Raw genomic sequence first — 12,451 nt, 5'->3', positions numbered from 1 at the left:
CTGAGGGTGTGGGGGTCCCTCAGCCTGACCTGCACCCTCTCCAATCTGGAAGCCCTCAGGGGAGCCCTCTCCAATCAGGGAGTTTCTGTCTTTGCAATCATCTGAGCGAATTGTCTGAGACCCCCCAACCCAGTTTGGTTTGTTGCTCACAGAATAATAGTAGCCCTCCGGTCCAGTTTAAGAACCCACTGCGGCCCTTGAGTCAAAAAGTTTGCCCACCCCTGGTCTAGATCCATCTGCCACCAGAACTATGATTCCCACCATTCCTGGTGCTCCCCGTACTCTGGGCTTCCACTTCCGGTCCTGGGGCTGCCATCAAAACTACTATTCCCAGAATTCCTGGTACTCCCTGCGATCTTGGTTTTCCCTTCCTGCTCTGTCTCCGTCCCATGGCCTCCCACTCTGCCAAGTCCTCCAAGCCGCCAGCTCTCCCTCTCTGCTCTCCGTCTGGCAGCCAATTTCCCCAAGCCACTCCACTCTCCGCCGGCTCTCCCGCTCTGCTCTCTGCCCAGTGCCTGTGCATGCAAATTAACCCGCCATCTTTGTCGGGTTAATTTGCATACTCACTCCTGGTTGGCTGGTGAGCATAGCGGAGGGACGGTCAATTTACATGTTTCTCTTTTATTATAAAGGATAGAGTTTTCCTATGTAATTTCCCAAATCACCAGAACACTACCAATAGAATGTCATGGTATAGAAAACTGAAATCTAAAGAAACACTGCTTCTGTAATGTATATGTAGAAAGGTAGATTGCTTTCTACAGTAACATATTTCTGGGTAAGTGGAAATTTAATATCAAATTTATGAATTAAGAAAGGGTTTCATTCTCACAATTAATTCTGAGCAAAGTGTCAATCAAAAGGAAGTAGTTAACCCAAAGGTGGAGGCATATGACACAGTCTGTGTATCTTAACATTTATTAAGAGTTTTGAGGGAATGAAAATGTCATATACATCTGAAATGACTATGATTTATATTTTTTGTTTTAATAATGTAAACACTTCAGCATTCTGAAGCTCATGTTTTATAATGACTAAGGTAGATGAGATAATCACAAGATAATTTACTCCCCATTAATGATTCAAAAAAAACTTCCTCCAAATAAAGCTGCTAATTTTTCAGTGTACTTTAAGTTGAGTTCTGGCCAAAGTAATTACAAATTTCAAATTAGACATGTCACACACACCATTTTTCATGTTCTTCTATAACAACTGAATCATTTCATGACTTTTTAAATGAAAATCTGAGAAACTTATAAGGATTTCTTCTTAAAGGAAATGACAAATTAACAACTGGTTAGAAAATATATCAAAACAACAGACACCCTGGGGAAATGCATAATGGTTACCAACTGTATATTACAGCTGAGTGTAAAAATAACACATTTTAGTAAGACAAAAATCTCTATTTATAACATATTATTAATTTATTGTTTACTCTATGTAAGATATGTAAAAGTCTTTTTTAATTTTGCCAAATTACTAAACCTTCAAAATAATTATGATGGTTCATCATCTAACACCATTACTTTTATGATTATGATACTAACATATTGTGGTGAAAATAGTTGCATTTAATTAGCTTTAATTTATTTGCCAATTTGTATGATGAAATGAAAAGAGATTTAAAGTGGCTGACAAGCATCTGAAAAAATTTTCTTCTCTGTATTTTTCTGTGGTAAGCATCTCCTATCAGTTAAATGGTGAAGCTGAAAGAACACTACAGCTATCAAGAACTAGCTCTACTTCTGCCCTGATGATACATTAAAATTAAATTAATAAGTATATATAAAGACATGATTAAAAACACAAGCAGCAAGTAATACTAAAAAAAACACTTGGAGTAATTAATGAGGGAACTTTTTTTAATGATAACTATCACCATATCATAAACGATCTTTATGTGCACAAGTTGGAAATGCAATTTCCAACAATCTGTGTACCTAAAGGTATGTTACTTTACTGCAATGTTGATGGAGCATATTAACTCTTGAAGTGACATTCATTTCTGATATTTTTAGCTGAGTATTTTATTTATAATAATGTAAAATGGCCCTATTGTACTAAAAAAATTGTTTTTAGATAAGAAATAATGTAATATATTAATGATCAAGGATGTCCGACTGCAGTTTAGGCCTGCTCCCTGCTGGCAAGTGGACATCCCCGAGGGCTGCCGGGCTGGCAGAGGGGTGTCTTATTGCCATCTTAGGCCCAATCCCCTGGGTACCAGGCCTCAGCCAGCAGATGGTCATCCCCTGAGGGGTCCCAGACTGTGAGAGGGCACAGGCCGGGCTGAGGGACCTCCTCCTCCCAACCCACCCCCAGTGCACAAATTTTTGTGCACCGGGCCTCTAGTAAATTTAATAAATATATAAATTCATGATATTTAAAAATAAAAGTCAACAGGGATGGAACTGGAGAACATTATGCTAAGTGAAATAAGCCAGTCAAGAAAGACAAATCCATATGATTTCACTCATATGTGGAATTTATGGAACAAACTGAACTACCAATCAAAATAGAGACAAACTCATAGATACAGAGCAGGCAGACAGCTCTGGTGGTAGTGGTGGTGGTGGGGAGGAAGTGGGGGTGGTGGCAGTGTGTATGTCTAGGGATTGAGCAAAAGGAAAATAAGAGAGAGAACAAAGGGATAAATTATTTAAATAAACAAACAAATAAATAAATAAACAAAAGTCCAAAATAAGCACTTTAATCCTTCAAACGGTACAAGGTAATACTACTAACAAACTAGATAAACAAACTTTTTAACATAAGGAATTTCAGAAATGCCACATATATATAATTAGTATGTATTAATTATAAAACATAAATTATATAGAGGACCTCCCTTAATAGTTGCTACCATGTGATTATTTTTCAATTGCATGTAAGGTATTATTTAGTTTAGATAAATAATATACCAACATATGTATTACTGATTAATGAGAGCCTTTTATTATTTCACACTGTCCTTCAATCATATCAAAATAACTTTTTGAAATGCATATTCTTATATGTAATTTGTATTTCTAGCTGAGAATACAAAATATACATTGATCATAGCAATACAAACTACTATAAGCAACTTTTTGGAGAAGGAGTTACTCTAGCACATATAGTTGAGAAAGTGCTTGGCTTTGTCTAGGATATTGTATTTGTAATGCTACTGAAATGGTCTTTTGGAGCCTCTAATCCTAAATACATCAACAGAAATAATTTTAGAAAAAAAGCATAATTACTAAAATGAATACTTACCTTATTTGTACCTTTAACCCCCAGAAATGTTTGTCCAAGAGGAACCGGTCGAAAACGGCCATCAAAAAAGAAAAGGCCAATGTAGGGATTAACATGTAAAAATGCAGCAACATCGAGGTAGTTGGGTAAGGTTGCAGAGAGTCCAAGAATCCTTATCATACTCTGTGTAGATTCAACCTATGAGGATTATTTTAATTAATGTATAAAGTAGATTCAACACATCTGGATTTTTATTAAGTTTAAAATAAGTTTTTTGAAATATAAAGTATAAAACATTCACAATAAAAAAAGATCCCCCAAGAAATACAGAATATTAACACATAACCTAAAAGACAGGAAATATGAAAAAAGTGGCCTAACTGTGGCATCTGGAATGATATAAAATAATTGAATATATTTTCTGAACTAGAAAAATCCTACTAGTTAAATGTTTTCTTCTTTTTTTTTTCTTCTAAAAATGTATGAACACAGTAAATCCCATGAACAAGAAATAATAGAGGCCACATTTCTTATGACAATGTTATATACCTAGAAAGATAAAACCAAGGGATGGGCAAAAATTATATTCACTTCACAATTAAAATACATTATTATGATCCCATGATGCCCCATCAACAACTTCATAGCAGTTTTCTGCTCAGTCGAGAAGACTCAGTTAGTACAAGAAAAGTGGTCCAATGTGAGTAATATGAATACTTTCAGAATCATCCATCCAGCAACACTGGCTTAGGACCTAACTAACCTTTAGTCAATGGGGATACAGAACTAAATAAGACACAGATTAACACATATAGATAGATATGGATGAAAGTTAAAGCACAAATTTATAGTACACCACTTTTTACCATGAATTTGCTGTTAAAAAAATCTTATGGAAGTCAGCAAACACCCAAGCCAAAACCAACCAAATGAAGGAATTCTAAGTAAGAAGAAAAGATGACCATACCCATTATTTAAGTAATCTCCTTTACAGGTGGTAAGAACACTTTTATAGGGATTAGAGTGATGATTTTTAATTATACAATAGTTCTAAGTAGTACTGGTGGTAATATGAAAGGAAAAAACCTGATTTTTGGTTTTAAAATCATTATTTACAACACAAAAATCATTAAAAAATATGGTACCCTACAAACACCGGAGATACTTTTCTGCCAAAAATCTATTTGAAAAATAATTGTATTTTCATCTAAGAAATATAATCCTATAATTCTCAATATAGATGAGACTATATGAGAAATATTTCATTTTAAATAGTGATAATTTGGAATTTCTTATTCTAAGCCAAATCTCAAAGCTCTAGACACTGTATCTATTCACCTAAAAATTAATTGTTAAAAACTATAAAATTTCATATTCTACAGTGTCCTCTTTATCATTAGCTCCAAAATGAAGCAGTAAATTTTTATAATGTTTTCCCTTACATAAAATCGAAGTTTGAACAGTCTCCCTAACTCACTGAAAACAGTTAAGAAGACAATATTAATTCAATGCCATTAACTACAACAGATTTGGCCTTTTATATGCTTTTCTCTTTCCAAGTTTCTTTCAATTATGCCTAATACTACCATGCAACTCAGAACCAGAACAGAACTATACTGCATTAGAATAGGTCCCTAAGGCTTTTGTTAGTTACCAATGTTGAAGTGCTATGTACAACACTGCCATCTACTGTAATCACAAGGAACAAATAAAACAGGTATTTTACTATTTAATTAACAATAGTTGCTAGCACTGGGCTAATACATTGGAAATATGAGAACCACAAAGACCCTTCTGTCAAGGAGATTAAAATCTAGTAGGGGATACAAATGAAGGTATAATTAATTATAGCAAGTTGTGAAATTACAAGGAAGACTGGTAAGTGCTAAAAATGTGCAAAGAAAGGGAGTATAGAGAACCCAGAAAAGGTGCAATTATATTGAGTGGCACACTCAAAAGAATAGTAGATTTTCAATAGACGGATGTGTAGAATGATGGAGTTTTATACTTTTGCATTTATTACCCTTAATCTCATAACTAAAAATATACTCTGACTTAAATACAACTAGTTTCATCTCTGAAAAGGGTCAGTAGTGCTGGACGGAAAGTGGAGAAGGAACAAAGAGTTTTGTGTGGATGGAACCTATGGGTACTAAAAAAGATGTAGAAGTTAAAATTAGACAGATTAAGGTTTCAATAGTCTCTAATGTCCAGCTAAGTAAATCGAATATTTTTCTTAAGATAACAAACAGCAAGTCATCAAAATTTATGAGCATAGTAGTTATGATAAGCTATATTACTGGAATTTGAATATATTATGGCAGTGCCAATGTATATATAGGACATATTAACATATATCTATGTTACATTATATTGCATATTTCTATATATTAATAGATATTTACATAATTACATTATATGTAATAAACCTATAACATATACTTTTAATATATCTTACATATTTAACTTTATATTCTATTTATAAATTATATATACAAAATTATACCATTATGCAGTTATAAATAACTTAAAAACATTTATATATTTATGATTGTTTCAAAATGTATATGATACACACATCTATTTTCTCCTTCAACTGGGAATGCTCAAAAAAAAAAGATGTCCCGATCAAATCCCTTGTAAACATGCTAATGACAGACGTTCTGGTAAAGGTGCTAATGATATTTACTTGACCTCTAATGTTCTATAGTTGCAGGAATGTCCTTATCTTTGTTATGCTTTTAGCTGAGGGACATGGTCTTTCTAAATGGTCAATCTAAATAAACCTGGAATATGGCTTTCTGAAAAAAAATCACAAAACTATATAAGTACCAAGGGCATAAAATCAAAACATCTCATGATCAAAATAGTTCTCTTTTGTGTAAATGATACCCTGCATACATCTTTTGATATCTCATATGTAAAATATAGGGGAAGAGACTGGGCATGGAGAGGAGAGAATTAGATGAAATTGCTAATATTCTCCTTTGGTCTTCCATGGTTTAATACTGCTTAGTCAATATTAGATTTAGCTTTGCAACTCAGGTTTAGAACAGAAGCTTTCCAGTATTTATTTTAAAGAGACTTCAATAAAATAAGACTTAAAAGAAGGTAGGGTATTTTTAACATGAAAATGAAATAGCTACAGTTTTCTCCACAGTAAAATTAACATTATCACTAATATGAGCAACACATATGAATATTTCTTTGCATGCTACATTTAAATTTTAAAAGTTATTCATACCCCCATAATCAGCTTTTCAGTGACTTGCTCTTACCTGTCGTAAAGTACGTGCCACAATGCTTTCTAAGACTGGTCCTCTATCTTCATGCAGCAAATGAACTTCATCAAGAATGAGGAGCTTTACAATTTGGGAAAGAGCTACATCCCCAACACTCTTTCTTGTCACTACATCCCATTTTTCTGGTGTGGTCACAAGCATCTATAAGACAAGAAAAGATAGTCAAATTAAAAAGGTGAAAAAGTCATATAGATATTTAAATTTTAATTGTGTCACCCAAAAAGAAACATGATTGGCCACCTATGTATCAGTACAGATAAAATAAAAAGTGTTAAAAATATCCCAGACTGATATCTAATTCACTGTAGGCAATGCTCACTTCAACAAGACCTTTTTCTAGTTGTGATATTAAACAGTTATTTAAAAATTAACGAAGTAATCAGTCATTCAATTGTAGGGTGACATGTATAAGAATCAAGTATTTTTGAGAAGTATCTTACAATGCAACAGTGCAAGTGACACTACCTTTTAAACCTGCATATTCTCATAATGGCCTTTATTTGAAAAGGGTCAAAGGAGTGAACAAAGCATTAAATGGAAATGAAAAAGAAACCAAGAATCCACTCTAGGAATGGTCACCCGTTTATATCTATCCAAATTTATAGAGGAAACTTTACTATTGATACCCAGCTTTTAAAAAGTGCCCTTTAATATCAATTATATATGCAGTACTTTATACCAAAAAGTAATATTCATACTACAACATAACTGGCAGATAACAGGAACCCAGACAGTAAGCCACTGGTGATCCAGGGCATACAGAGCAAGAGTTAGGCCCAGGGTGCTTATGAGAACTTCACAGAAGTAGGCCATCTATCTGACAGGAAGCTTTGATTATATATCTATTTGCTTTTCACCTGGTGAATTGTTTGCGTTCTCTAAAAAGCATACTGTGGCAGAGAAAAAGAAGACAAGTTTAATAATATCTTCTACTATAATAACATTATATTAGGAAATAATCCTGTAAGTGGATAATTCAAAGAACACATGAGGTAGCAAATGGAAACCAAAGCTATTCTTAGCCAGGACATCAGATTATAGACACTGTTACATTATTTTGTGTATGACTAAGAAGTTAAAAAAAAAGCACTAGCAAATAAATTTTTAAAATGTGTCTTACAATTGATGAAATATGGCGCATTCAGTTGAAAATGTTATAATCTATTAACTAAGCTGAAGAGTAGTCCTCATGAATGCTTGTTAACACATCTGTGGTGAAAGCAGTCAGTCTGGAGTTGTTACAAATCACATTCAGATGCTAGAAATGTAGACCAGGCAACAGTTCACAAAATTTAGGAAGTCTATCTTCTTTTTAAAACACATAATCGCATACCTACTCAACCAACAAGCTGATAAATTACATAAATGTTTTAATTTAAAGATTAAATCTAAAATGTCACATGGTTTAGAGTCCATGAACCTATGTGTAATTACAGTTATACTAAACTCTGTTATACACATGTCAGCTCTGATGGATGGCAACAGCCACCGTAATAGAATCTGACAGCTAGCAGATTATACCTGCCCCTTAGGACACCACAACAAATCAGTTAGTTCCAACTACTCCCTTTTCTATATTTTCTTTAATGTTACTTCCTCACCCATCAATTCACAAGTAAAACACAAAGTCCTCTGAAGAATCTAGTTGTATTTATGTCAAGGATGACAGCCTTCAATTATAAAATGAAAATATATAAATTAGGAAATCTTCAAATGTAAAGGTATTCTTACTGCATATTCTTTGTTGAAAAGATATCATTTGGTCAGGCTAAAGCATAAAGAATGTAATCTTGGTATTTCCATGTTTAAAACATTCTATACTATTTTTAGTTAAAAATTTTAAAAGTAATATTAAATAAAGAAACTGTGTAATTCAATAAAACATTCTAAAACTCTTGAAGGAAGAGAGCATGGAGTGCTGAGTGTAGGGGAGAATAAGTTACTATAATATATAATTCAAAATTGAACATCCAAGAAAATACTTTCTAGACCACATGTGTTTACAGCTAGAGAAGAATTCCTTATAGTTCTTTTGATTCAAAACACTTTCCAATAAAATGGAAACATGCAACTTTACTATTAACAATAGTTGCTAGCACTGTGCTAATACACTGGAATTAGAGTGATGATTTTATGAGAAATATTTCATTTTAAATAGTGATAATTTGGAGTTTCTTATCCTAAGCCAAATCTCAAAGCTCTAGACACTGTATCTATTCACCTAAAAATTAATTGTTAAAAACTATAAAATTTCATATTCTACAGTGTCCTCTTTATCATTAGCTCCAAAAAGAAGCAGTAAATTTTTATAATGTTTTCCCTTACATAAAATCTAAGTTTGTAAGAATATACATACCTAAGTCTAGTGTCATCATATAAGCTTGTAAAGGATACAATCCTTTAGTTTTACCCTAGAACTTAACTAATTACACATAATAGAGAAAAATACTAAAATTGTTCATACTAACATGTATATAAGCTATAAAGACCCTGCTCTTATCATTCTGGTTGCTTGTCCATAATACCCCAGGATCTCAACCTGCTAAGTCTTGTAGAGCAAGGGTGTGAGATCACTTAACAGTGATTCCTCTTCTGTTCACTCAGAAAGAAAAGTTCTTGACCTGTGAATAACTGGTGATAGAAATTTGTCCTGTTCTGTACCATTGAGATAGAGAACATTAGAGAGCAGGTTTCCTTGTCTTGTGTAAAGTAGTCTTCTTCATTGGACTGGTAAAAGTACCCTGTGAAAGTAGGGAAAAATCCTCTCTCATATGACCTTGAACATTTCATAGGCACTTCTCTTTCCTACCACACATGCAAAGCTCAGTTCAAACTGAGCTTCTTACTAAATACAACATTTAAGATGTCATATTGTAATACAAAAGTACTAAAACCTCAAATGTGATGGGCTAAAAGTGTATTCTGTAGTGCTTCTCGAAAATGATTCCAAAAAATACCAATTTTTTTCATCTCTTCAAATAATTCCACACATTCAATATTAGGAGATTTTATTAATTCAAGAACAATTAAGCAAAAGTTTGCTAGAGATCTACTATTGGGAAGAAGATAAATGGAGGATTCTAAATCTTAACAAATTATGGCAGGATATAGGCCAGGGGTCTTCAAACTACGGCCCGCGGGCTACATGCAAATACAAATATTGTATTTATTCCCGTTTTGTTTTTTTACTTCAAAATAAGATATGTGCAGTGTGCATAGGAATTTGTTCATAGTTTTTTTTTTAACTATAGTCCGGCCCTCCAACAGTCTGAGGGACAGTGAACTGGCCCCTGTTTAAAAAGTTTGAGGACCCCTGATATAGGCTGATGAAAATGAGCACAAATAAGGTAACTAGTTGTCCTTACTGCTTACCTGCTTATATTATATAATGGAACCTTTCCATTTTACTTAGAAAAAGAACAAAGGCAGGACGTGCATACTATTTAATCACAACCTGTGGTTATTCAAAGAAGAATTTCTCAATAGAAGCTTATGACTAAGTCACTCACTCCATATCTATGGTTAGGAATACAAAGAAAAAGCCAAGAAGTTTGCAAGCTTATATTTTAAGAAAGAAAGAAAGAAAAAACCAGCAAAGAAGTAAAGTGTGGTCCAAACTCTTCCACAATGTTATGAAATGTAATGGTCACCTACGACCTACGAGGGGGCAGAGGGGACAGCTGACCCTATGCAAACAAATGCCACTGACTCAGCCTATAACTCTAGGTATAAACTACACAGAGCCAAGTGAAATTACATCTTTTTCTGCATTTTTTTCCCTCCATTCTCTCCAACTGCCTACTCCCTAACAAATTTATAGCACTGGAAAAGGGATCAAACACACTTATATGTTGCTGGCTTTTAAGTGGCTTAACAGAAACTCACATAACACTAAAAATGAGACACAAAAATTAATACAGAAGGAGAAAAGTAAATACGGCCAAAGGATTAGCCAAAGCAGTATCTGTGATTAGGTATAAAAACTGGCTCTAAGCTTTCTTGACACCCAATTGAAAAACTGGGAGCAATCTTAGCAAGATGGCAGCAGAGGAGTTTCTAGTGCTCAGTCACTGCCCCTCTGAAACATCAATTTGAACAACAATTCGTGCATGAAAATAACTTCACAAGAGCTTAGGATTCCAGGTGATGGATTACAGTATGTGGATGAAGCACAGAAATAAGAAAAGACACATTGAGTAGAAAAGATAAATTCACATTACCACCATCAACCCTTCCTCCCTTCCCCCATCCAAGCCCAGGCAGCCCAACAGAGAGATATCCGCCTTATTGGAGAAGGAAAGTAAATGAGTACCCAATTCACTTCAGACAGCCTGCCCCAGGACCAGGCCTACTTTCCCTTACGGTCTGCGGTGCCTCCCTGGGAGGCTCCCAAAAACCCAGGTTCCTGGTTCTACCAGCATGTACCTAATGGCTCTAGCAGCCCAAGTAAGGTGGCTCCCATGTTCCCAGGCAGAATCCATGGTGCCAGGTTACAAGCAGGCTCCTGGGAATCCCAGCCCGTACATGAAAATGTGTTCAAAATCACTAATCACCAGGGAAATGCAAATCAAAACCACAATCCCCTCTGTGCTTCTCTAATTCTATGAAGCATCCTATTTTTCCCAAAGGAATACTCATGAAATAGCCTAAATTATTATTCTAAGTTTTGGTTTTCGTTTTCAGTGAAAGCAAAGATAATTAGATTACTGAGTGCTTTTAACTTATAAAATAAGAAAAGGGTCTCATATAATACACTAGAGGCCCGATGCATGAAATTCATACAAGAGTAGGCCTTCCTTCCCCCAGCTGCCGGCCCTGGGCTGGCTTCCCTCAGGCCGCCCACAGGCACCCAGGAGCCAGGCTTCCCTCCAGCCGCTGGCAGGCACCTAGGACCTGGGCTGCCCTGCAGCCCCGGCTTCATCTGGAAGGACGTCTGGTCTAATTAGCATATTACGTTTTTATTATTGTAGATAATTTGCATTCACTGGACGGATTGTTATGCATCAAAAATTATCATTCTCTTACTACCCTCTCCAACCCAAATATATTAAGAACAGTTAAAAGCAGTAGTTTATATACAGAAATATAATTTTTAGTCAAAGCATTTTAATATTTTATAGCTTTTAAGTCTTGAAAAAGTAAAAATAATTAATAACTAACACTAAGATTTCCATGATTCTTCAAAAATAATTTATAGTTTTCTTACTAATAAAAGTAATGAGATATTCTTCAAACCAGAACTCTCATTACTTCTTAATAGTAAGCCTTCAATGCAGAAAATGTTTATCCTGGCAAATAATTTTTACCTTTCATCAGGGATTTTAAAAGTGGTAGTCTTCTAATTCCATTATGTATAAACACAAGGTGAAGATTATAAAAACTAATCATAAACTAATCATTGTTCTTAGTGATAAAAACTTTCACATTTTAGGTTCTAGCCCCTTTGTTTGTGTATCTCTCTTAACAAAAGAAAGCTTAAAATTTTAATTTGGTTATTGATTGCTTAATTATATGAAATTGAAAATGCAAGTAGAAAAAAACACTCAAAACAAGAAAAAAAATACTCAATGTTTATAGAGTTACAAAGGACTGAAAAATCATTATTGCCCCTAAAAACACATTAATTATGTTTGTGCAGTCACTTGAAAAAGTAAGCTCCAACAGTCAAGAATCACCTTCAAAATATAAAAGAATATTATTGTTTTTTTTAATTTATGCTTCTAAAATAAGTACTATTAAAAACAAATCCCAAACCAAACAAAGAGGACAACTAGGGAAATAAGAAGCAACATTATAGAGCACCAAAGCCCCATTGAAGCAAGTCTTGCCCTGGAGGGGTGTCTCCAGGACAGAAGTTCTTCCACTGCAGACACAGCTGATTCTCACAGCCAACTGGCCTGGAGGTCAATAGC

The 12,451-nt window shown here is 34.3% G+C and overlaps 1 protein-coding gene across 23 annotated transcripts in view; it reads right to left on the bottom strand.

The window, feature by feature from the left end:
- The window catches only part of ASCC3 (activating signal cointegrator 1 complex subunit 3), a 250,869-nt gene that overhangs the window by 162,302 nt on the left and 76,116 nt on the right, over positions 1 to 12,451 (bottom strand). For all 23 annotated transcript variants that reach the window (XR_004968946.1, XM_036317985.1, XM_036317986.1 and 20 more), the window contains 2 exons: positions 6,516 to 6,680; positions 3,259 to 3,435 (listed from right to left, as the gene is read on the bottom strand). Coding sequence is in view for 22 of the 23 variants with exons in the window: in XM_036317985.1 (XP_036173878.1) it covers positions 3,259 to 3,435; positions 6,516 to 6,680 (342 nt within the window). In the remaining variant the exon portion in view is untranslated. The remainder of the gene's footprint in view (positions 1 to 3,258; positions 3,436 to 6,515; positions 6,681 to 12,451) is intronic.

Source organism: Myotis myotis, unplaced genomic scaffold (genome assembly GCF_014108235.1).
Source record: "Myotis myotis isolate mMyoMyo1 unplaced genomic scaffold, mMyoMyo1.p scaffold_m19_p_7, whole genome shotgun sequence".
In the NCBI taxonomy this organism is placed as follows: domain Eukaryota; kingdom Metazoa; phylum Chordata; class Mammalia; order Chiroptera; family Vespertilionidae; genus Myotis; species Myotis myotis.
The sequence above is the reverse complement of the archived record's forward strand: the minus strand, read 5'-3'. Positions and strand labels throughout refer to the sequence as shown.